This window comes from Amblyomma maculatum, chromosome 1 (genome assembly GCF_055883805.1).
Source record: "Amblyomma maculatum isolate TAMU_Amacu chromosome 1, ASM5588380v1, whole genome shotgun sequence".
Taxonomy (NCBI): domain Eukaryota; kingdom Metazoa; phylum Arthropoda; class Arachnida; order Ixodida; family Ixodidae; genus Amblyomma; species Amblyomma maculatum.
In genome coordinates, this window is record NC_139344.1 from 115,292,544 (window position 1) to 115,319,699 (window position 27,156).

Sequence of the window (27,156 nt, forward strand, 5' to 3'; positions counted from 1 at the left end):
CCACCGTGAAGCGATCATCTTAGGCTTAGCGTAACTCAATTAAAGCGCTTGATAGAAGCTAACTCATGAATACAGGTAGAAAAATGAGTCGGCATTTCTCTTCCAACCTGCGCCGTCGTGTACGTGGGAAAAACGAGTGTCTGCGGCACTAGTCGATCGGTTGCGTGCCGCAACCGATCGTATTGTCGTATTGTCCATCAATATACCTGGCAGATCAATGCAGTGGGTATACGCTAAAAGCGTGAAAATTACTTTCCTGTCAACGTCGTTAAAGTTTAGTGCTGTCAGTACCTATGATACATCAGCACTATACACTGATTGTAGTGAGTCCATTTTCCACACACGTGGTGGCAACTCGCGCCAAGCAGGCTCGAAATGCTTTTTATTTGCTTACATAGCTGACGCTTGATGAGGGCGTGCGCGAAAATGTACACCTTCAAATTAATGCGTTTCAAGAGAGCATGCAGGAGTTGAAGCTTTCTTGCATAGTTAATTCCGAGCCAAAAGACGCTACGTAATGATGCTTTGAACTGTGTACTGATGCGTCTCACTATTACAGCGCAGCAAAAGGTCCGCATTCCGAGATGAGACGCAGTAATTAGTACACTGTGTGCCTCAACATCAACTTTTTTTCGAATCCACTACGACGTAGGCAAGTGGGCTGCAGTACCCGCTTCCGGCAAACCTGCACCTCCTGACCCTGGAGCCTATTGGAAACAGGCGAGCAATCATACGACTGGAACACCTGTATCCCGGCGTCAAAGACAGCAGACTCAACAGACCTGCTTCGCTTTCTCTTAAGGTGAGACCCTCTACGCGCAGTTATTAACATATTATGAGACTTAATCCATGAGGCCGTCTACGGGCAGTTAACAAGCCATGAAACTTAATCCTGAACAAATCACGAAACTTAATCCTGCAGCGGAACTTCGTACCTGTGCATATGAGCCGGGGCCCCAGTAAGCCCGAGTCGGACGCCGTATTACTGCCGGGGCGCCTGGAATTATTGATCTAGACTCCCAGTCTGCCTCTTCCCAATCACTCGCCCTGACCTTATCGTGTGCCTTGCCACTTGTTTTTACCGCTGGTCTGCATGATGGATTTCCTCTGTGCAGCACCTGCTGGTCTCCTACACCGTGACGGCCATCGAGGAAACCGTCTTATCGGCGCACGAGTCCCTACGCAACTCTACCAGATTCCAATTCGAGACCAGAGACTCCGTGTCGTCCTCGAGCCCCGAGCTGCTGCGGTACCTGGCAGCCGGTGGCCGCCTAGCTAATGGCCGCGATAGCGCGTCCTTGCCGAGGAGGACCCAGTCGCCTATCGACGAGCGGCTCTTCACGGTGACGGTGAACCCGGGCGAAATCAGGACGTTCCTGGTGACGCTAGAGCCGAAGAGGATAGACTGAGGGAGAGGATAGACTGGGAGTTTCTTTAGGAATGTCGGAGACCTCGCCTTTATTTTGTTCCGGAATGATTTAGACGCTGCTGGTATCAGCTTCACTCTATATACATCTATAACATAAGTACGCACATCGCTAAATAGCCCGCACCGCGACCCCTGTGCCATCACGAAAGCTGCCCACGGCGACAGCGCCGGCCAGCTAACTCGTGGGCATATACTTGGGCCAGTTGGCCAGGCACCTGGTTAAGGGAATGCCTATTATATAATTATATAACGAACAGGAAGGTTTTCGTTTCGTCCTCAGATAAAGGCAGAAGACATAGAGAAGCGCTGATCGAGAACAAATATCTTGATGCACCTTTTTCGCGCTGTTTACAGGTCACGTATTTGCTGTTAGCATCTATTTGAGTGGTAATCAAGTATCCTACATTTCACACAGTCATTCGTCGTTAAAATTCGCACCTTGCATTGGTATTTAAACCTAAGAAATAACGCCTGCTTGAGGACATATCTAGTTTTGGTCTCGTTGCTATTGTTTTTTTTTTTATCTAAGTTGTCCTGACTGATAAGCTTTCTTAAGCAGGCTATTCTCTTATCTGTGGCGCACTAGGCCACTACGCGACCTTGTTCAGCCTTGCATATTTCTAGGATAACTGCATGATGACAGCTCCTGGAGATGTGCGGCCGGAAATACAACTTGCGCCGCAATCTTAAAGCACAGACGAGCATATAACTAGCTTGTTCTCATAAGTAACGGCACTTCTCCAACTTACATATGAATTCGCTGATTAAGACTGTTACCAATAGTTTATTAAACGTTACCCGACGACGTAGTTGTAACCATGTGCACACTGTAGTTGCGCAGGCTCTGCATAAGGAATTTCGAGGAGGCCCTCATCTTGTTTTGCTTAGGTACTACGGAACAGGTCGGCCGCTTTAATTTGCTGGCTTTAGCTGCGGGAAAACTGCAAAGTTTGCTTCTTTCGTGGACATTCTCTGGATCTATGATTTCTGAGAGGTGTAAATGTGTACCGTTTTTCTTCCGAGCTTCAGGATGCGCTCTACAAATCTAGTCTGCTGTGAGAAGCACGAAGTTTGTTTCTCTTCCTTAATTAACAATATTCTATGACCCACACGCAGGCAGCTGTGATGTCAGTGAGCAGCTTTCCTATGCGCCTGTTTTAAGGCGCTGTCGTAACCACACACAAAGACAAACATTTTGCCAGTATCGCGCTTGAAGTCGTACCATAAATTTTCAAACGTACGTTGGGCACTTGCACACTCTCTACACCATGGCAAAGGGGCTAAGCGCCATCACCAGAACCACTGAGAACAGCAGTGAACTTATTGTTGAATATCATGCAAATTCGTTTTGTGGAGCTTGACATGGGAGTACGCTTAAGTTCGTGTGCGTCAGGAGAAGCAATTGAGCCAGAGTTTAAGTGCTATCAAAGTCCATTTTTGCACGGCGTCTGTATACAAACAGCTTACGGGCATTCTGGCGCGATCCGACCCGAACATTGCGAGGCTACTTGGATACGGTGTAATTCCAGCCCTCCGCCTAAGTTATGACAGTCCGTGCCGAAGCTTTGAACCACGTGGGTCTAATGGGAGCTCAGATAAAAAAAAAAATCATTAGTTGTCCCGTGCTAATGCATATAGTTGCTCTCTCGGCTCAAGCGTAGGAGCCGGTCGTTTATATGGTCAGCTCACAAAGTAGGCTTAACGCGACGAATGTAATTCGTGCACTTTAACTTAGCTTCTTCGGTCGACTTTTTTAGCTCGTTTTTGGGGTTACGACGGTTATTCACGGTCCGCGTTCGGACAAGGTACTATCAAGCACCGCTCTCGTTGCGAGCAGCTTGGGCCTATGCAAATCAGCAGCGCCCAAGTGACGTCAATGGGCTTTTCGTATTTGTCCATTTCACGGATTTTAACGCAACTCTGTCGTCTGCTAAGCTGATGCCACTGCGCAGAAAAAGGTCCCTTTCTCTTCGGTCGTTAGGTTACGTTCCGCTTGCATTAGCTGAGTGGAGGCAGTCACTTCAGTCGGTGATTGCCTCCACTCACACATATCTCGCAATAATTACGGGATTTTACTTCACAATCGAGTAAGCAGTGGGCGTGCCTCCAAGAGGGTCCATACGACGTCACTCACGCAGCGGCAACGAGTTCGTGAACCTCCTTTCTCATTCTCGAGTCCCGCCCTCTTTGTCAACACCAATGGGCGCACAAAAAAAAAAAAAAAAAGAAATCCCTTAAGCGAAACACTCCAGCAGCATTAAGTGTTTGTACAATATCTAACCGGCTGCGTAAACGGAAAAATTTTGTTAACTTACAGTGCTGTTAGGGCCGGGAAAACTTTACATTGGCGCGTACTAAGCGTGATGAAGGTTGCGCACACCGTGCTACGCTCACAGTCGCCCGTATACAGTTTCAGATGCGCTCAAAGTGCATATGACATCGCAGAATTGAGACGTGTTGTCGTTCACTTGCTCTCACGGTCAGTAAAAGATTAGAATACCGAAAAAAAAAAAACTATATATATATATATATGGCGAACACTGCCGTATACACTAGACGTCCTTCTTCTGGGACCCACCGAGAATCGCTCCAATCTTTTTTTTCTTTTTTTCTGTTCGGAGGCGTGCAGGTTGAAACGCGTCCGCTCGTAAAGCTATAACCAAGCCGGCTGTGCAGGCGCATGCTTGATATGTTGTTAAACCGATACCATATTGCCACTATGTGGCAGTGAAGCTGTGATTTTGTAGTCGCCTCCGGGGTTTTACTCTGTTTTCTCTTTATGCGCAATCTCCATCACCAGGCGACGCCCGGTGTTGAATTTGCAGTTACGCGGTGCGTCAGGTCCTCTTTCTTTTCTCCACACCCTTTCTTATATATATATATATCAGGCTGTGGCCACCTGCGTCGAGGCGATGGTATTGTCGCGAATGAAAGCACTGTGTCAGAAGCCTTCGCTAAGTTAACGAGATACATTGACTGCGAGTTACCAAGTTCATTTTCCTCGTATTATTAGGCATCTTCTCTTCACCGTTCGACGTACGTTAACCCAGGCAACGTTGCTCTCTGCAATCAGGATTCATACGCCTACTAACCAAAACTTTGCATGGAGCAAAAAATTTTGCCATTGGGTTATTAGCCTCAAGGCATGCAGTAAGTAACGTGTGCTGCGTAATATTAAGTTTCGTGGTAGAGGCAGATATTCTATACTTTCTTTTATAATTTTGGGGGGAGGTGGGTTCTCGCGATTAGTGGCAGTCGAAATTCACGAACGTTGAAAAAAAAAAAAATATACGGGAAGATACTGATTGCGAAGGTGCTGATCACTTAGACGGCGGTTCATCACAGCCTAAACTTTTTCAAGGTAGTGCAGAATGCAGAACCTTGATTTTATCTGAAGCACATTGCTTCAAAGGAGGTAAATATTTGAGCGAAAGAGATCTATAGTTGTGTGATAAAGGTATACATACATACACGCATACATACATATATATATAAATATATATAATATATAGATATATATATATATACATATATAGAAATAAAGAGATAATATATAACCCGTTTACCTTGTGATTACCTGTTCAGTTCAGGCGTTCAGTCGTGTCCGACTCTTCGTGACCCTATGGACCTACTCTTGTGATTACCTACTCTTTGTAAATAAGCACCTAAGTTTAACTAAGCACCACTTTCGCGGGTTGTTTATTAACGGTTCATGCGCTTCTAATTTTAAGAGGGGCACTTTGGAAACACGCGGACGAAATGATGGCACCCAGCTTGTTATAAATTTTGCATGACACAGTAGTCAGATATTTTCTCCCACCTCTTCTTGTTGCCCACTTTTCAGCGCCGTGCTGCGTGTGAGTGAAATGTGCTATGTATGAATGTGTGTTAACTGTCGTCGATGTTTGTCAACCTGTGCGGATGTAGTTGCGCTAACATGTAGTTGTACCGACTCTGTACCATCTGGATAGAATGAGCTTTGACTAGTGTGACCCCGCCGCTAGTCGAAGTTTGTCCATTGCTACGCTGGTTCGCGATGACTGATCGGCGAATTGTCAGGTGTTCAGTGGACACCAGCCTTCAGAACCTCAAACAAGCCACCTCTGGGAAGAGTGATCAAGTGCGAGCTCATGCTTTTCATTCCATAGTACGTGTTTCTCGAGGCATTATTACAGCTTAATCGTTTGCGAACGCATTCATGGCCCATCGCGTCGTGGCATCCAGCCTCTAATGCGGTCTCATTGAGTGCCTAATTTGACGACGGCTGTGGGTGTAGGCGCGAGAGCTATGTTCAGGGTGGCGCAGATAGGAGTCTGATATATTTTCATTTTTGCGGTGTTCAGTGCATGTTTTCGAGCCTCCGCTTTTCTTTTTATCGCTATGAAAAGTCTGCTTCTTGTCGATACAGTTGTCTGAATTTAAGTGCATGTGCTTATAACTTGTTGGACGATAAGACATTTTTTGTTGTCTCTAAGAACTGTGGCTGGTACTACGCATGTCAAATGAATTAAATACAGGGCATCTCACGTTGCTTGAACCAGCTTTCTAGAGGTAGCAAGATTTGCGTGCCTAGCGAAAAACCAAGCATTCACGTAACATATGATTGGCCCTTTCTGATCTACCAAAATGCTTACTTTACTCAAGATTAATAATTGCTAGAAGACGATGTTTGGATGGGCTTGTACATACATTGCTGATTTCGTCACAAAGTCGGTTTTGTCTGGAACTTTCCGAGGAGTGCTAGTTCATTCTGTTTTTCTGAGGTGGGAGTACAATCACAGCAAATATGAATGTTATTGCTTAGGTTTTAACATACCGTAATTTAAGTACTCAACCTTTCTCTCAGCAAGGTTCAAAGTGAATTTCTAGCACCACGGAGCACCGCTTGGTTCCCGTGTCTTGCATCGTCACTTATTTTCCAGCGTAAGTGACGTTCAAACGAGGAAAGATTTATCAGTCCCGTTCGGCTGAGGGTGTAGACCCGTCGCAACATATTCATCCTGACTGCAAAGTCCATCTAAGCCTGCCTCTGCCAAATAATATTTGAGCGAGCAAAGCATATAAAGAAACCTTCGAGAGAGCTCAGGTGTACGCATTGCATACGCGTTACCTATTTCTGTTGCAAGAAGGTACCAGTGACGAGTGCAGCTAATTTGATAATTACGAAGGTTGCCTAATTCCCACTCATAAACGGTCTTTGCCTATACTTGCAGGTTCGTTTGATTACCCCATAGTTCTCAAGCTGTAATAGCTGAGAATCAGTAATGAGTCAGGTACCATGAATTGGGGTAAAGGGAGGGGGGGGGGGGGGGGGGGGAGGCTCTGCATTTATATACAAGTGAACCAGCGGTTTTGTTACGCCAAAAGAAATGTCATCGCACATCTATATCTCTTTTGAATGCCGCTAGACTTTTGAGATCGTGAATTGCTCTTTTCTTCTGAAATTCTTCTCTGCCACCAGTAGCTTGAAGAGAAGAGCATGGAAACATCGTTCACGATGCGTCTACTTTACGTAACCCTCGTACCACAGGCTGTAGTTCATGTCACGTGAGATGTCCTCTGCGCACAGTTTTATTGCACACACTGCATAATGACTTGCGGGCTGTTCAGCAGCGACAGTTTTACCTGTCCTGTGTGAGATAAATGTGTGCGCACAAATGTTTCGTGTAACCCCTTTAGGATTGTTGTGCTGTGTGTGGAAATATTCATTTTGATGTCGTCGCCTTTTACGAGTGATCTGGGTGTTTCAAGCTGCCTTCAGTACTCGCGCAATTTTCCGTTGCAGTTTCGTATCAGAAAATAATCCATAGTTCCTCTGCATGCCGCAGAGACCGAGCTATTACCGCGGTTCACTGGAGAAAAGATGTCAAAGTTCAATGCGCTGCACGTTTCCAGTTATAGAGGCATCGACATGTGTTAATTCAACATACACTTCTTATCTGCTCTTTTTTCTGCTTTTCTTTTTGTAAATTTTCTGCAAATACGCGCACACTGTATAGTGTTACTGACGCGGCAGGACCGCGTGTTAAGACGTTCGTGGGTGTGTCAGTCTGATGTTTCTGTCGGTTGCGCCAATCTAGTAAGGCTGAATATTCTTATATGTTATAAGTGGCACTGGCGTGAACGAACTACGGCTGCAGTTTCTGAGCATAATAAGGTTTAGATTCAGCCAGCAGCATGCGTGGTGTTGTTGATGTTGCTGCTACTGTTCTTAATGAGTGCTTTTTATTTCGTTTGGCCAAAACTGCCTCAGTTTTGTTGCAGAGTTTTTACACACACGACTGTTGAGGTGTAGTAGTTCTGGCCAAAGATTTTCTCTTAGCTGCGGGAAAATGACTTGTGCGTGTTAGTGAAGTACTGAATAGCGTTCCCTCTTACAATTAAACAATTGTAACATCTATTCGGCTAAAATTTACGTCAAGCACTGTCAATCGAAACAGCTGTACTTCCCAGTCGCGAATAAACAGCGATACATTCTGCAGCGTCCTGTTCGATCCCAGCTTTCCAGTAATTATGGAGGCACTTGCGAGCACACTCCTTGCGGACTTCGGTATCCGATCAAGCTAGAACACTCATCACCCCATTCCTGAAGCAACCTTCCATACTGGCAAAAAAATAATAATAATAACTTGGCAATTATTATTTTATTTCTTTAGCTACGGTATCGGTCACTCTACGGGTTGTTTTCTTTGGTTTTATTCTTTAGAAGTGGCTGAAGGGTTTTTAGTCGCTAAAAGCTAGTCAGAAGACTCGCGACGTTATCGGAGTGATCTAGATGCTGACCGCAAGCATCGATAATTAGAAGTAGCAAATACCGGGAAAGATTATGGCAACCAGCTGGCAAAAGTCTTTCAGATTTCTGTAGCTTCTAGTTTTTGACTGATTGCGACATTCTGGACAAATAAAGTCAAACTATAGGCAGGTAGCAGAAAAGCTGCTGAGCATGGCAGTTTCTGCTCGCGAATCGTGCGCTGAAACATTTCAAGTTGAGCGTACAATTATGATCTTAACAGCGGCGTAGACATGTAACAATACTTCGCTTGTGGGCACAACGTTTCAACTTAGCCGTTAATACTTGCGGCACAATTAAAGCCTGTAGAATTGACTCAGAGAGTGTGCATTACAAGCTGCTTGATCTCGGCGTTCTCTTGAACCAGCGCTTAGGGAATTCCAGAACAAAAATTAAGCTGCAAGAAAAAATAACAAATTTTTTGCTGTGCTGTTTCCAGCTGACAACATGTAAGTTCGTTTTGATAAGCTTCTGAATGATGTTAGGGTCATGTCAGTGAATGAGGCCGCGCTTCTAATCAGTGGCCGACCCAGCAATGAAAAATTAATGAAATTAGGTACTCTCCGGAAGTATCGCTATCAAAGCCAGAGTTGAGGACAGTGTGTTGCTCCATCAGTGACCGGCAGCGAAAACTGAGTCATTCTGTAGTGAGTATTCCTATAGTTCAAGCAATTATGCGACCACGTTTTTGCCTTTTGTTGCTCGCTTTAATCCCTGGCCATTTGCGGAAGGCAATGCGAAATTTGATCGGCTTCGTGTTGAGAATGCTTCCAAAGCCTGTATTACTTGTCGTCCGATAAAAGAGCGAAACAAAATTCTATGAAAGAAATATACATCTCCGCGAGCACCACTTCCTTTGTAAGCTCTTCCAAATATTTGCTTCGCCTTTCTTTGACCGCCAAAATGTGCATGCACGATAAATTGCCGTCGGATGCGTAGTGCCACGGCGCTGGCGGAAAACTAGGTTCCTCTATTGGCTTCGCCAGTGCGGTTTGTCATTTTTCTTGACGATTTTATGACCACTCCATCGGGGCTATATGCGTGCGCTTCGTGCCTGTTTTCGCATGCATTGCGGGAAAAGGCCGCTACAACGTAACGTTTTCACCGAAAGTGTAGAGTCAGTGTTCGTGACCGAAGCTCACGCAGGACTTCACGGCCGCGCTCGCACGGCACTCACCGCGTAATGGAGTCTCGGGCAACAATCTTGTCTCCACCGTGCTGTCCTGCTGCAGTTCCGATCGCACATGCAGCGGGCTCTCTTCACTTTCGACGAAGACATAAGTACCCCTGTAGAAACCTTGCGGGTGGGTCTTGGATTTGAATCCCATGGAGCTTGTCCTGCTGTCGCAAAACGTCTGCGCCATTGTCGGTCGTAACGAAATCGCCATTCGCTGTAGCTGACTTTTGGCACGCTCTTTGGCGCGTTGAACTGCTAACTGGTCGTAATTGTAGAGCTACCTTTTTGAGCACGCCTCTATTGAATCTGTCGCGCGTTACCTGGTCTTCTTGGGAGGCGTAGAAAAATAATCAAAAACTTGTGTGACAAAAGCGTTGATGCTATGTCAAGGTCAAGCCGGCTGCTGAGATTTTGTATCGACAGCTTTTTCTGTTGTCTCAAACGAGCGCAACGCCTAAGATTGCGTGCGATGAATGTAGGTGTCTGCGTGGTGGGCCAGTGAAGGCGAAAGCCGTGGCAGCGTACGCACACCAAGCCTTGCGTTGTATACAGGTGGGAAAAAAGTCCCGATAGCAGCTCTTAGTGTAACAGCGCCCTTCACACAGGCACCGTATACGCATTGCGATCGTTTACGGACCTTTGTGCGGTCGTGTCAGTGTATGCGAGCTGCTGGTAAGCGCGTTCTGAGAGCCAACACTTGGGACCTAGTTTCACAGCACTGCACGCTTTGTGCGATTGACTGTAGCACCGACGGTTTTTCTGCTTATCTAACACATATTGACAATTGTTTACGGCGGAGAGAGAGGAGCATTCTGTGTTCCGTGTCCTATTCATGTTAGCACGGAGCCGTGAATCCTGTGTGATTTCAAAAAAAAAAAAAAAAACGAAAACCAGAAAATATTGTGAAATAAAATATTGTTTGTTAACTACGCGGGCTTCTTGTCTTCATTAGTTCTCCTTTCGCCCAAGTGTCTGCAGCTCCGATCATCTCTTTCAACTCTTTAGCGAGGAAGGACGATCCGTACAGCGAGGATAACGCCTGATACTTGCGTTATATGCTAAGCCAATAGGCTATCGAGCACGTGGCACATTAAACTGCATGCCCTAAGCTAGTACAGCGACTCGCTTTTCGTTGGTATACCTCGCGCCGAAGTGCCCTGCGCAGTTCGTGCCCTTTGCGCTCACCGGCGCTTGCGGATGCGACACCACGCATACAGAGTCAGACCTAGCATTCAATCTGTGACGTAAGGTGCGGCGGCGCTGCTGTCGCCGCACTGAGCTAATAGCTCTGATATGACACATAAGCGAGTGTTCATTCAAAGAGCATGGAAATGTATGGATCGTCATTTGAAGTTATCTTTTAAAAACGGAGCTATCTTTGCGTGTTGTGATGCCGGACATACCGCCGTGAAGCTGTTCCGTCATCTTTATGTTTCTTCAAACCGCAGAAGCTTCTCGTGTATACTCCGGCATGCTGCCGTGCACGCTACATTTGCTCGCAAGTGCACGTGTCGTTCAAACTAGAAAGCCTAGATAGCCTGCAGAGAACGAACTGCTCAAACGGCTTGATAAGCGAGTCGTGCAGCCTAGCAGCAGTGAGTACGCCAAAGGGAAAACTCTGCCCGGCGCTTCTTTCAGTTTGAGTGTGTTAAGCATCTCGGTTCGTGCATTCGGTTGTGGCACTCGTCAATCATTATGACGATAAACTGCAAGCCCCTAGACACTTACCCTTTAAGTCACCCCACTCTGTCCGAGGCCCTTGTCCGCGCGTCATAGACCGATAGCAGCTGCGGAGCTTAATGTCCACCACTAGCTGAATAATGTTATTGTCAAGCACTCCCTAACACCTGAGGCAAGGCATTAAAGGTCACGAGTTTTATACCGGATGCCAGGCAAGAGGGAATGGCGAAGGCGGCACATTGTTGTTGTGGCATAAGCGATGAAACAATGCCAATGTCGCCGTATTTCAGTATTTCAGGTAAGCTGCACGCCCCCTGGTGATGTCACTTGGCGTTATTTTCCCTTTCTGAAAAGCAAGACCATCTCCGTTATTATGGCAGCATCGCAGTCAAGGTAAGGCTCAAAAAGAAAAGAAAAAGATTGGCTGAGGCCCTGGTTATACGGAGCAAAAGCTCAATTAAGCATGGTTAAACGCAGTTTAGTTTTTGTTTTGTTTTTTCACGTTTTATTGTTCAACACGCAGTTAAGTTTGGTCTTTTCTGCGGATTGAAGCAAACATTGCTCTGCAGTCGGTGAAGCAGCTCGTCACAGTTCGAGCGTCCGAAGCTTTCAGGTCACATCGAAACATGAATGTGTCGAACACCGGGTACAAAGCGGTGTTCCACTGTGTTAACAAAGAATACTGAAAGAATGTTAACGACAGAAAGAGGAAGTCTAGCCTTACTGCTTTGTGCTTGTGGGTTTTACCCGCTGTCTCTCAAGACCAGCCTCTTTCATCTTCGGTTCCTGCTGCTAGTCGGGCGCTTGCTCTTTGTTTCAAGGCCTTTATCAAGCGCCTAGTGCACATCTGCAAGGTGGCCAGATACGGCCCGGCGTCTTGGATTCACAGCCCAACGAGTATATACCTGCAAGCGGTTGTGCAGTAGCTCTGCAAAGCAGCGAGCAGCGCCCGTATTCATATCAGGGGAGTCAAGAGGTTAGGCGCAAATGCCGAGCTAGCGAATTGCGCGGTTAGGTTCACTTGCTGAGCGAGCGATGTCACGCAGTGAGTCTAATGATTCAGCGCATCTGCCGAGTGAGCGAGTCACGCGGTTAGGCGCACGTGGCAAGCGAATGAATGAGTCACGCAGTTATTGCGCATGTTTTCAAGGTCACTGTTGCGGAACATGACCTTGAGCTTTGCGTGCGAGAAGCGGAGCTTCCGCTCCAAAACTAGAGGGAGGAAACGAGCCAGGACTCACCCTGCAGCCGTCATCGCATATTATAGCTTCACGAAGATCATGATGTCACAGCGCTGGGCTCACCGTCGGTATACTGTCGGGAAATAATCCATAGTTTCGTCTCTGATGCGTCGTAGCACTTTGTGAGGGTTGAAGAGTGGCTTCTCAGAAATGTCTTGGCGACAGACGTACGTGCCGTGCCCCACCCAGACTGCCGCTGTGTTTGTTGTCAACGTGGCGATGGCGAAGGTTGTCGCGGCGCGTATCAGTGTTATCTGTCCTCCGATGCGCACGAGGGTCAGCCGATAGCTTCTTCAGCGCGTTGGGAATTACCTGAATGTCTAGTGCGAACTCTTCCTCATCTGGGCACAGGAGCATGACATCCAGCATTCCCTGTACTTCACGTCAGTACGCTAGCCGGAATGTTATACTTGCAAGCAGTATTATACCCATCGGTGATATACGGCACCGCCTCATCCCAACTGTTGTGCTGAACATCTATGTAGTACGTTGACTGCATGTCCGCAGTGGTCTTAATCTTCCGGTGATTCCATTGCTCTGCGGATGGTACGCTGTGGTATTGTGGTGGCTCGTGAAGCACATCAGAAAGGTGCGATTGAGTAGTTGCGCAGTAAACGCCGTCCCTCTGTCGATAATGGTACGAAATGGAGCCACGCCGCAAGCCGATGTTTTTCATGAAAAACTCAGCCACATCGGAAGCTGCGCCACCATCTTCACTTAACCCGGCAGGATTAAGCGAAGATGTCCTACGGCGCTGACATTAATGGAAGCCTTTTACATAGCGTTTCACAATGGCAGGGAGTCCAGGCCAGTAGTGCATATTGGGTAGTCGGACAAGCATCCATGAGAGATCGAAGTGGCCAGACATCAGCTCATCGTAGCATACGAGAAGAACATCTACGAGGAATTTGCGTGGAATTACTAGAAGGTAAGCTTTTCCTTGGCCTTAAGTTTTTATACGCTAACAGAAGAAGCCGAAACGTCTATAAATGTGTCGAGGCAGAGTTGCACCATGTCCTTCAAGGTATGGTAAAAGAGAGAGAGGGTGTCCGAGTCAGCTCGCTGCCTGGTCGTGGGATTTGATATGCGGATGGTACGAAGAAAGCTGCTGTCGTCATTGGGCTCACCACCAACAGGGCCGACGGGTGCACCCCGCGGCATTTCGGCGCCTTCGTGTTTAGGGCTAGATTTGTATACAATTGTTATGTCAAGTTTCTGAAACTGTGAAGTCCAAAGTGGTAGTCCTTCACAAGGGCTTCACAGATTTGCCAACTGGCATAAAGAGTGGTGATCGGTGAGGACTTTCAATGGGCGGTCGTAGAGATCAAGGGTGAAACTTCGTGGTGGCCCACACGACTGCATGGTATTCCGTTTCTGGAGTGTAGTAATTCCCTCCGGCCCTGTAGTAAGGCTATCAAAGAGCATCACCTTGTTTATGCTGTCTTGATGTTGGACGAGGACAGCACCAAGGCTGATGTTGCTGGCGTTGGCCTCTTCATCAGAATGCGCCAGCACGAAAGGCGGTTGAAGGCGCTCGCTAATCAGAGGAAGCCGTCTGTTGCTCAGTCGTACAAACAAAGGAGGTGTCATTCCTTGTGAGGCGTGTCAATGGTTCCGCAACACATACGTGAACAAGACCCCCGCTTGCCGCAAGGTTCCATCGTAATTTACGTCGACGCAAGCATCCAAGCCTGCGAAGTGACAACTGCAGTTTACTGCCCTAGCAAGTCTTCACTTAACAATACATCAACGTTTCAATTACCGGAGCATACATCTTCTTTTTGTGCGGAACTGTTTGCCGTGAAAGAGGCGATTCGCTCTCTGACCGTCATTTCTATGCCTCCCCCGGCCCGTATTGTCATACGCATTGATGCCCTCTAGGTGACAAAGACGCGTCAATGCAGCGACGACACGCATACCGCAGCCAATTCGTTTTGAATGGACTCCTCGTGACCTTTTAGGTTCTCAAAGCCATGCGGATGCTGCGAATCGCCTTTCCACCTCAACCTCGTCATCGCCAAACCGGATAAAACTGGATAATGCTACCCTACTTTTAACAAGAAAGGAGCACCTCTGACGCCGTACACGTGTTCGCATACCTCCATGTACGGTATGCCTCCCCCGCGGTCTAACCCGTGCGTAGGAGGAGGTGGCGCTTCGGAGGATCAAGTTGGGGTGGCCCTAACACCTGCCATGACTGGAAAGTGGCCTCAATTTCGAGATTTGTATCCCTATCCTGGATGCCCTTCTGCAAGTCTAGAGATACAGAAGCCGATATTCACCACCTGCTGTAGGAATGTTCAGCGCTGAAGCCGACGCGGATTCGGTACCTGGTAGCAGCGGCCCTCTCCCCCCATAATCCGTCGTCATACGCCGCTTGGACGCAGGGACTGCATCATCGTTCACTCTTCGACTTCATTACATCAGCCAACCGTTTTTCATTTATTTGATCATACCCTTCATCCTTCATAACATTATTTTTATGCCCCGAGGCAATAAACATCGCAAAAAAACAGCGCCAATAATAGGAGTAGTTGGAGAAGCAGTATAGAAGATCCCAACATAAAAGTGGCAATAAAATCAGTTAGAACGTCTTATCTGTGAGAAAATGGCTCAAGTAAAAATGGCACGTATAAAGGAAAAGAGAAGCCATGAAGCCGTTGGGATAGGGAAATTAAGGAAACAACCGAACAACAGCCGGTGGCTTCAGGAAAACACAGGACGGCGAAGAATGCGCAGCTTTCTCAAGAAGAAATATAAGAATGTAAAAGTTTTCGACAAGAAAAAAAAAAAGACTACAAGTATAGATCCAAGGTGAAATAAAGCTGTTCATATTGATCGTTGAATGACTGACTTTCGCGACGCAACTGAAGGCGGCTAAAAATGTCTAGAACCATATCAGTTGTCTGGGTAAACAAAGGCACAGATGAATTGATCCAAGCTGGCGCGGAAAAATGCTTAGAGGGAGATCATGCTCTGAAATAGATAACTTCATTTAGAGCTAAATCATTCAAATCCAATGACAGAATTATGTCTCGGGATGGAGAATAAGATTGATTGATTGAAACACGTGCTTATTGAAAAGCCCTGAGTCATTAAATTTTGCTTCTGGCATCTGTGCGGGCACCTGGCTGCACCACAGTCACGGCGGCCGAGGCTGGTGCTGGTTTGATTGTCATTGACATCTGTCATAAAGCTTGGCTCTGGGGCCTAAGTCGACAAACTCTCCGAGCTTTTCCCATAGCATAGCGACGGCCGCGTTGTAGGGAGAGCGGAAGGACACAGTCGATGTAGCTGGCCGGGCGGATGGCAATTGAAATTTCAGAAAGAGCCCTGACTCGAATGTCAGGATTGTTTTGACAGTCTCATACTATACGATAGGCAGCGGTCGCTGGACTTCGGAAGTGAAGGCACTCCCTTCGTTGGGGTCGATGTGGAATATGTTTTGCCTCAATGGCGGGGTTAATCATTATTAATTTAAACAGCGCGAACACGAAGACAAAGGACAAGATAAAAGAAAACCACAGTACAAGCGCTGACTCACAACTATGCCTAAGCCCTTTACTCCAAGGCCCAGAAAAAACAAACATGAAGAAAACGAAACAATCACGTGAAACAACCCCTGGGTTCACCTGCTGCACAAAAAGTCACTCAAAAAAGACAACTCTTTGCTTGAAAGAGCAAGAGAAGTCTTGCTGACACCCTTATTGTCCGTTGAAATAAAATATGATTCCACCATCTCTCTCGTCATCTTCTCTTTGTGGCGATACAAAATCCTAACCTTGTCGAGGAGTGCACTTCTTCTTCTTCTCCTTCTTCATTATTTCACATGAATGGCAATGTGATACCAGAAGCGTTTTGTCCTTTCCACTTTCCAAGTTGTTCCGGTGTTCCTGTAGTATCTTATTAATGCATCGTCCTGTTTGTCCTATATAACAGGCTCCACAAGAGAGTGGAAGCCTGTACACAACACCTGTCTTGCATATATATAGCCTGTTATGTATATGCAAGAGAGCTAGGCTCTATAAGAGAGCGAAGAGGATAGAGAGACGATCTAGAGAGCGAAGAGGATAAAACGCGATGCAAGCGCGCCAGCACAGAATAAAGAAACGCCGCCGCCGGTCAGGTTTTAAGCAATAGCTCGTGATTGATGATTGATTGATGTGTGATAGGCAATAAAGAGTCAATTATATTGTTATGGTCATATCAATAATTGATGAAATAAAGAAACAAAAACAAGCATGAAAAAGGGTGTTCTAAGATCTCAAAATGCTTAAAAATTAGTGTGTTATTTGAAATAAGATAAAAATGAAAAATGCGTTGGTGTCACACTGCAATGTTTGCTGATGATCGGAATCTGTGTTTAACAAAAAGTTAAAAATAAACGAAACAGAATGCGAAGAAACATCGTCCGCGTGTGTAACGCCATCGCGTCGTAGCCTTAGTGCTTAATTTTTTTTTTTTTTTTTGTTGCTCCTGCATCCCTGCATGGTGTTTTCTGCTGGGCAAGCCCGTGAGTTTGCAACAATTAATTTATAGCGCGCCACAAACCAAAAAGAAAAGTTTAACGCGCACTACCAGCCAGATGCAAAAACCTTAATTGTTTATATTCTGTTCATTGTGCTCAATTCTTGAATCGAGATCGAGGCCGTGTAGAGATCGATGCGATTGCCCGAACTTAATTGCGATACGGAACATTTAGTGGAACAAGTAGATGAAAGTAGGAATTGTGGCCATGCGACACCTTTAATAGAAAAATAACAGCCATGTTCTGTGCTAAAGGTATTACACAAATTTCATATTCTACTCGTTTCCTTATCAGTATGCGGGTCCCATACTTTTAAATAGGTGATGCGGACGTCCTATCAGTTTAATCGTGGCTGCCGTTAGTAAAACATTGTTTCATATCATCACAAAAAAGCAGGGGCATTTTTTATATTTCTGTAATTGGCATCTGCTTTGATGATTGCTAATTGTTATAAACAACACAAGTATAGTCTGAATCAGATTAGCTCGTATGTGATTTTTTTTTTGCATTGTTTAGGTGACTGAAATTTTGTGAGGAAAGAAATGGGGGCAAAAGCCAAAAGAAAATATCAATCTGCATAAAACACAAAATGTACCAATTAAATTCTAAAAGGCCAACTACACGAGGCCAACTACACGAAATGCTAAAGTATAAGAAGCAACCACTTTTGAAGCCACTGCAAAAAGTTTTTGAAAAAGTAAACATATGGCACTAAATTACTTGTTTAATAACTAACAAATTATCTGATGTTGATTCCTAAAGATCTGACTGTTCCACAATGAAACTAAGGAAAAGGGCAAATTTCAATACAACAGACATGCAAATGCAAGCCCAACAGTGGAAATTAGAACGCCATAAAACCCAAATCCTGAATAACTTCAAATTCGTAAAGTACCCACATTCACAAAAATCGCAGCTCTAATCTGACAACATATTTTAGAACCCGCTTCCCATCTGTCTTCCATTCCAGAAGTTGTATAGGGTCCGACGGCGCGTGGAACATAAAACGGGTTTGAAATGTAGCCGCTCTGACACAGCGCCATGAAGCCAGTTTTCTCCATTCCTGATGCTTTACCATTAGCATCGTCATAATTGTGGATGACTATCTGAGGCTATCACACTGTAAGCTACGAACGCTAGACACCGGCTTCCACAAGCTCCCTGTTCTCGCCTGACACGCACTCGCAGCTTCCGCTGCATAGCCACTGAAAGTTGTTGCTAATATTCGGCCCAACGTTCATTTCTATATCCTCAAATAAAAGAAAGAAAAAACAGCGTAAACGTGAGCGAAATTAACCGCATATGCGACAGTGCAACAGTCGCAAGCCAACGCTATGTCAACGCGACAGAGCCGCCGAGTGCACCTTAACGACTGGCAGCACCCCCGGCGGCCAAAGTTGGAAGGCATCGCCGTCGCGGCCACGTCCTCCCATTGGTAGACCCCTCCGCACGGCAGACTAGCCAGTACATTCACTATAACAAGGCGCTGCTCTGCGGCAAATACTTCCGAGTCACTTTCTCTGTTTTTGAGCTTTACAGTTGCCCAGCGCAATTATCTACGCTTGTGAAATGCTTTACTTGATTGCTTGCTGAACATGCATGCCTCTTCGTCTTAGCTCCAAATTCTCTCCTCATTAGCCAGGCTCTCGGTGGAACGAAAACAGCAATAAAAAGGTGACGTGCTGCGCTTCTGTCAAGCCAAGTTTTTGTTTTGGTTAACCAGCCAATCCACAGCTGCCACGGCCCACAATAAACCTTCTCATTTTGTTTTTCTTCAGCTGTTCACTGTACTCTTGATATCAGTTCTTTTATGGCTAGAAAGCATGAACAAAGACTTTCTAATGTGGAGATTCACGTCGCGTTTTGTTCCTTGCCCGCTCTGCGACAGCGTCTTGAAAACAGCATTCATAAATGCTTTCGGTGTTATAAATACGCCCCAGCATTTCATGAAAAAGATTCATTTTATTCTTTTCTACTGTGCAGGTGACAACCAAATTTGGTGAGAAGCTTTTAATGAACTGTGGTATCAAAAAGAAGAAAAATTTAAAACAAAGTTTTTTTTTTTTTTTTTGGTAAAAACCTACCAGTCCCAGCGCCGTAGGGCCTAGACAGCCACCCTTCACCACCCCCTCCTATGCGTTGGCCATCTCACGCGGGCGTTACTGTGAAACTGCCGCCATATCCCTTCCGCCAACGCCATTGGAGTCTTTCTTTCTTTCTTTCTTTCTTTCTTTCTTTCTTTCTTTCTTTCTTTCTTTCTTTCTTTCTTTCTTTCTTTCTTTCTTTCTTTCTTTCTTTCTTTCTTTCTTTCTTTCTTTCTTTCTTGTATCCTGATTCTAAGGGAGTCTAGGATATACCGTCCAGTGGATGTTTGCGCGAGTCTGATGTATTGAGCCTCCACGAGCTCCCCAATCGTGTTGTGCAGACCCAGGCCCAGCAATCTGTCTGTGGGTGTGTTGAGGGGAAGGTGAAGTACGACCTTGTATGCCTTGCGGATCAAGGCATCCAAAGCGTTTATGTCATCCGAACCACATCCCTAGTATAGTCCGATACTATACGCAGATGTTTTTTATTTTCAAAGGTTTTATCTCTGGAGTGTGGGTTATATGCAGGGGCTGGTTATACACAAAATACGGTATAACCCCCACATTCCCCGCTAACGAACTCTTGACACAGTGCAGGACTTAGACATCAAATGTGAAAAACACATGATGTAGTTCTATTGAAAAAGAAACAAATTTTCACTGGTTTTATGGACACAGACGCATTCCTTGCAGATTATATTCTAGATATATCCTGTAAGCACTGTGCCCTTTCTGTATAACAGTACATTGAAACGCAATGTAAAAAATTACCTGTGGCTTAGCTCTGCTTAAGCCTGAGTGATTGCGAAAGCAATACCTCCCTGGCTGCGCTTGGCTCTGCTGGTGGTTTGGCATGCCTTCGCCTTTTGTGCAACTAAAGGATTTACTCTGGACACAACATGGTTTCTACTGTTTGTTTATTCCAATGAACACGCTTTGGTGGTCCGTAAAGTAGTGACTCTTGGTCTGAACACTGGCTCGCTCACTGAACTTGCAGAACGCCACCGGGCTCGCCATTCTGCGGCATGGGCGCGTTGCTTAGCCAACCGCTCTTGCCTTTCTTCATCTGTCTCCTCGGCACGGCGCCGGCGTATGCGCGCAGCACGTCGCACCAGCGACGCCTTGTGCAACTCCTCAGATATGATTAAGTGGAGCGCGCCTGCGGTAGGTTCCAAGGTATGGCGGAAGTAGAATGGTAGCGAAGGCTGGGCCCAAAAGCGGTTCAGCGGTACTGCAGCATAGCCACAGGTCGGGGGGCCAATCACTCAGATTAAGAAATTATACTACTACAAATTAAAAAGTATCAATCAACATATAAAATAAACATTTTGATAACTTCGCTTGTGAATGAGGTAAGATATTTTATAAATACATTCTTATTTTTTTTTTAAATCTTGCAACACTGTTATCGCCCCACCCCCTTGATGTTGCATCGGTCAGGAGGCGCTGCCAGAAGTAACCAAGGCAACGGAGATAACGAAGCTGACGAACGTGGCTGTGGTAGTAATCAGTACTTAACCTAGCTCACTCTCTTCCAATAAGTCATTAGCCCTTTCTAGGAACATACATGAATGTGCGAATCACAGAGGAATACCAATTCTAAATACAAAGGCAATGACGCTGTTCCAGCAGACATGTGGTCTTAAAAGTTAGTCATGTCATGCAAGCCAAGAGGGAAATATTCATAATGTATCCAGGTTAGCAGCCACATGGTCTACACGACAGCTAAACCCAGGATCTCTGATTGCTTAAAGTCTTTAACATATAACTTGCAAACTTTTCTCCCATATAATGGTGGAGGTCTGCTCTAGTTGGTTGTGCATTATTATTAAAATAGTAAAAAGAAGTAGATAAAGACAAACGACACACACGGCATGCACTGCATTACATGCAACCTTGTAACACCCTTATTTCTGACAAAGAAAAACAGCAAAAATTTTGAATGTTCTTGCTAATTTTGTCTGCCCTTGCACCAATGCCAACACCATTCAAGTGATAAAGAAAAACATTCTGAATCACCTTGACAAAAACTACCACGTGAGAATGCACCATCATAGAGCACACTGTCTACGTGGCAATCGTTCCAAGCTATGTGCTAACCCACAGAGGGTCAAAGTCCCGAAACATTTTCAGGCTGACAAACTTGGTTTATATCACGTCTGCTCAGGTGCAGTCGTCACTGTTCGACATTTTCATAGTTATCCTGCGCAGATCTTCACGTATTCTACCCAGCGTCTTTACTAAGCTGCCCTTTTTCTTCAAGTAACTGCACACACCACAAACACTTTCCAACTTAAGTGTTTGCAGTAATGGAAGCAGCCTTCCACATTTCAAAACAGGGCCTGTAGTAGAAAAATTGCTAATGTGGAGCTGCTAGACCTGTTCTGGGCAGGTGCTGACGCGAGTTGGTTTCCTACATTGAAAACAATATTCTCGAAACAGGTCATTTGCACCACTGTACACAAAATTAAGCAAAAGAAACAACTGAAACATGCTTTAAGAGATTGGTGATGGCCTATTTTGTTTGCATTTAGTAAAAGGACTAGTAGTGTCCACTTATAGCGATATCAGATATAAAAATACATTGCTTATAACGATCAAATTCTTGGGATTTATCAATTCTCCCATTGGCTCAAGGTAAAAAATAAACCAGATATCACGATCGATTATTGGCGGTGAATCGGATTTAACCAAGAAAGGATGTTTACCAAGAAAATGTGTCAGAATGTTTAATAAAAAATAAAAAACTAAGGAGAGACTGACGTGAAAACTCGACATAAGCATCGAAAACGGGCTGTGGAGAAATCCGCGAGCGCATTGCGTGCGATTAGGAAATGAGCACTATCATCATCGCAATCGCTGCCTGTTGCCGCGCAAAGGGTAAAGTGAACTAGAATTCTAGTGCACTTTACAAAGGGTGCGGCCGTATCGACATTGCCATTACCGATTGCGTGCCCGTGGAAGATGGCGCCGACTGCATTGAAGGCGAGATATAGCTCTCGAGATGAAACAGCAGATTCATCGGCATTTTTGGCAGGGTTTCAAGATTGGAAGATTCGTGAAAAAATGCGGGAATTCGCGCTCTACAATATTAACGATCATTAAGGCTGGGAATGCTCTGCAGTTCATCCAGTTGCTAATCGGTTTTGTGCACGCAACAGTAAGGACTGCCGCCAGCGTACGCGCTTCTGGAAGCGATGTTCACAGTGATTGTCAAGCTTGAGCTGCTGCTCAAGTGAGCGCGAATTTCCGAATTTTTTAAGTATGATTAGCGTTGTTCAACCCGATTTACTCATAGCTGGTAAGTATGGAAGCCTACATGCATAGGAAAATACGTGGGTGTGCGCTTTTTCTTTTCATTTTTCCTTTTTTTTTCTCCAGTCCAGATATAACGATAATCGGTTATAACAATTGGAATATCCGGTTTTCTCAATATCGTTATAAGTGGACTGTGAAATCCAAACGCCATTTTTTGATACTAATGAATTCAGGCACACAGACAGCTGAGCTTACACGGTGCTAAGATAACGAACTGGACACCTTGCTTACCCGATTTTAACGCGCACCTTTTTTCAGAAAATATAAACCATAAAGTAGCATGCGCGTTAGATTCAGGTACAAACCGAAATGGCGCGAATTTCGTCCCTCCCATCGTCATTGACATTTCAAGATGGCGCAATCTCTTTCTCTATGGTTCGATCTGGACAGCCGCAAGGTGACGTTGCGGTGGACAGTGATGTAGGGTAGAGCATTGACTTGGCTAGGACCACGGTGTAAGAATATATAGCTGGGGACACAGCAGGGGCGAGGCACCGGACGCAAGTTTCCAGATAAAGTAGCAGCCACGCTCCTGCGAACCGAGCCGCTGATCGCAGCGTCAGCGTCGATGTAGCGGGGAATCTCCGGTGGAAGAAAAAAACACATACATCGACGGCGCCGTTGCGATAGCAACCTGCTGATATCGTACGGCGCATTTCTCCGGCGTGAGCCGTTTGCGGGGCCCGAACTGTTTCTCCGTCGTCGCCAGAAGCATCACAGTAGCACTTTATTCTTAAGCCGTGCCCATTGAATCACTGCAGCAGCTAAGTCCAGAATAATTTCTTGCCTTTTCAATATTGACATAATTTAAATCCTAGCAATGAAGCGAAGAAAAGGTTGAAGTTGCACTTTATGTTGAAATACCGAGTGAGTACTACATTACTCAGCCATTAAGTCATAGTTATTCAATCGAAGGCGCCGGGGAAGCAGTTTCCTCACTTTGGATAGCGTAAATAGAGCAGAGAAAGCGAATCCTGCGTTCGATTGGGCGAATGGGAGAAAAATATAAAAATGCATAGGGTATTCGTAACCACTTGATGAAGGAAATGGAACAGCGCCCCGTACCGCTTCAATACCGCACAAATCACTAACGTGCAAACGACTGAGTGGAAGAATGGAATAAGCAAGAGAACAAAAGTACGGACGAGTTATGTGTACAAAAACCGAAACAAATACTGCCGTGATTTAAGGCTTTTTTGTCTCAAGCAAGTCCAACTGCCATCATTATTTGCACGAATCCCGACTGCACGAACGGCTGCACGATCACAGGGACGCGTAACCAATTGCGCCCGCCATGCCCCCTTTACAAATCTTGTCCGGATTGTAGACACGCAGGTAGTGACGAAGCGAGTTGGCACGCTGCCAAGTTCACCGGGCGGGCTGGGGCAAGCCGTCGGCGCACAGAATTCTGGCCTACGCCGACGGCGAGAAAGTGACCAACTAGTTAGGCAATGAAAAGTTTATGCTCTAAAATAGGTTTCAATGTGCTAGGTCCTCTGCATGGTCCGTATGCGCAGCAACCATCACACTTCATTTTTATCGTCGTAACCATGAAAAGTCTCAGTGCGCCATCGCAATACGGTGACATGTGCACAATCATAGTTTTAAGAACCTGTAATTAATTTAATTTCTTGCCCGCATTTTTAACTAGCATCATTCATCCCATTTAACTCCAAAAGTTCCATACAACACTGAGTAATCCATTTGTGCTCATCAACTGATTTATATGCTGCTTTGGCGCACCACATCGCATTACTGTTCGTCAATCTCTAATGTAGATTCAAGAAAGCTGTTAAACATAATTTTACGTCTGTTGTTTTGTATTGAATAAATTATACTTGGTGTTCTTTTCCATTGTTGTGCAATTCTCTTAAAGGGACACTAAAGAGAGAAAGGAAGTGGGTTTGCATCGATAGAATGCCAGTTCCTGATTACAAAAAGACCACTCTTACTGAAAACAGAGCTGTTATAAGGTAGTAAAGAAGAATAACAGAAATACAGGTATCGCCACCACAGCCAAACGGCCGAGGCTCGCAACTACAAATCACGTACAAACTACAAATCACGCAACTACAAATCACGGCTTGACGAGGGGCGCAGCCCCTCGTCAAGCCGTTAATAGGCTTTTTGGCTGCGCCCCTAGCATCCTTGTGATGTTGAAATAAAGATGACTTGACTTGATGACTTGACGTGACGCGCTACGGATCCCGGAGGCTGACAAATGCGAATTACGTTGCATGTTTGAATGCGGTAGTACGTTTTTTCTTGAACATGATAACAGGCTTTTATCATACGTAAACGATGGCGAAAAGACAACGTAAATGTTGCAAGGCAAATACAAAAATATACTTGGAGGCGCCACAGGCGCCCACTTCAGTTTTGGTTATGTTTCGGCTCAGGCATTTCGTGCGCACTCGGATAGTTTGTTTGAACCTGCAGCGCCTGAATTGCGAGCTTGGAGCAGCAGATGCGCCTTGATGGTTCCCATTTGAGCATTCGGAGGCACGAGCGAGCGAAATCCGCTACCGCCGACACACTCCTTCGTTCACACTTCTGCGCCAACATATCGCCGCCGTTGCCGCTTCGACTGCGACCTGACCGCTTGACTGCAGCTACGTACGCCACGAAAAGCATACATATGCTAAGTACCGAAGGAAAAACGCATTATCATTCAATTGTTCACTAAATCATGGCACATCTGACCAACATATACTGCGTCAACAAGACCTTCAACGTGCTATTTGCAGGCGTCGTAAACAGAAGGGGCATACTTTCCGCTCATACCAAGAAGAGCGTCGATATATATTGCGCTCGTCGCCTGGCGAAAAAAAGGGCCTCGGGTAAAAAGTAAAAACTAAAAATAACGAAGCACCAGAAATACATTACAAAAAGTTAAAAAAATCTATTTGTTAAAAAAAAAAAATCCCAGAAGCGGTAAGAATCGAACTCGCTACTGCTTGTTCCGTAACGTTCGGCGCTGCTAACCGCTCGACTACGCCGCGCCACAACCATCTTCGAAATATTTCTAGTTTTTATGTCATGGCCCCATTTACAATAAAGTGTTTCTGCTGCCGGTCTAAAAATTACAACTTCTTGATCATCGGCGCATGCTGCCTGCTCTCACGTCTTGCAACTAATGTTCTGGATGCCTATGCGCACTATATTGTGCACTGGATCCATTTTAACATGTGGAATTTCACAGCGCTGGCAAATGTGGCGCCGGCACTTCGGTCATGTTCTACTACCGTGGACGTAATTTTCGCTGAACACGGAGCTGTAGCACAAACCTTGAAGGAAAAAAGTGCGACGAAGCTTCAAAACTAACAAGCGCAGCAGCGAGGACACTATTTTGCTGGTAACTAAATCTTATTTGTATGTAAACATGTCAGGAAGCGTTGCGATGACCGAGGGCTCGGTTTGTTTATACACAGTGCAAGAAGGAGCGCGAAAGCTTGAGAAACATGTAAAGTATTGTGCATTACAAGCGCTCTATGTTTTTTTTTTCTTCTTTTATGGGCCCATCGCTCGGTAAATTACTCTCTTCATCGTTTTATTTATTTCGGCTGAGGCCGTCGTTGCGAGTACGCTGTTGCCAAGTTGGCCCTTGAGGGATGCGACGCCGCGGGCCGCGCCGGCTCGCTAGCTATCGCGGAGTCTCCGCTTACGTCATAGTGTGCGTCACTCAACTCCAACTACGTAGTTGGAGGCCACAGTTTGAATTCGACCGGCGGGAACAAGAAAAAACCTCAACTTCTTATCGCAATATCTCAGCAATTATTCGATTGTTTGCTGCCGGATATGCGGCGACAGTGTCACCAAATGTAGTTTATTAGATTTTCATACCATCTTTGGCTGTCTTTAGTGTCCCTTTAACTTCTGTACTGTACCCTGAGGATAAAAGAAAGAGGGAAAGGAAAATAGAAGTAATGGTATAGATGAAGTGAGGAGGCGGGGGGGATTCAGTGGGAGCTAGGAGAACCCAGTTAAAGGAAATTAAGGATCAAACGAGAGCGCGTCGACAGGCCGAAAAGATCGGCGTGCACAGTGATCGGCGAACCAAAGATACACAGTCAAGGGACAAACGAAACGACCGATGGTTAATGCTTTGTTGTCAAAGTGCCGCTGCTTATTCGTGCAGCAAGTTAAAATTCCGCGCGAAACATCCTTCGCCTTCTGAGCTTTTATTTGAGCGTTCACGAAGCCACAGATTCACAAAACTGCGCTTAATGATGGACCTAGTAAAAAACAACGCGGCAAAAATATTTTTTCTCTCATCATCGGCCACAGTTTACGAGAAAGTGGCCCTCAAAAAGTGTTTATTCATCATAGAAAAGCATTGCTTCCCACTACGTCACAGGCCGCTGAGCGAACTGCCATCTAGTACGGCTTAGACGAACTAGGGGACTTTATCTGGAACAGGCGCGGCGCGCTGTGTCCCCACCTATATATCTTGCACCGTGGCTAGGACCTTTCATGGTCCACCTCAACGTTACTAGAACATCAGTTTCACAACTCTGCCCGGAGATGTGTCCCCGGTAGCAATCGCGTGAACTAACGGCGCTGCAGTCTTGCTATTTGCCGGATGCGTCGTCTGCTACACGCGTCACGGATGCGTGGAGCGGGCGGCACTCGCGTAGCTTTTGCGTGCTGCCGTTGCTCTGTACGTGGCTGCAGTGCAGTTGTGATAACACTACGACCGTTTTGGCTTCAAAAGCATGCATTACCACAGAGAACGCGTATGTGTGATACGAAATTCAATGCCGTGAAAGTGTGAAAGCATTGTCGATTTGCTCCCCAGAACTAACGTTCTAGTAACGTTGTCTAGCTTCACTTTCATTTCTTTTTAATACGCGATATCATGACACGCAAGTCATTTCGCATAAAATTATGAAGTAGACGTTCATTTCGC

At 45.7% G+C, this 27,156-nt stretch overlaps 1 protein-coding gene across 1 annotated transcript in view; it reads left to right on the forward strand.

The window, feature by feature from the left end:
- Positions 1–4,288, forward strand: part of LOC146203541 (lysosomal alpha-mannosidase-like) — a 434,812-nt gene extending 430,524 nt beyond the window's left edge. Inside the window, exons 24-25 of the mRNA XM_084603104.1 lie at positions 653–802; positions 1,116–4,288. Coding sequence (XP_084459230.1) covers positions 653–802; positions 1,116–1,409 — 444 coding nt within the window. The 3' untranslated portion in view covers positions 1,410–4,288. The remainder of the gene's footprint in view (positions 1–652; positions 803–1,115) is intronic.
- The last annotated feature ends 22,868 nt before the right edge of the window (positions 4,289–27,156 follow it).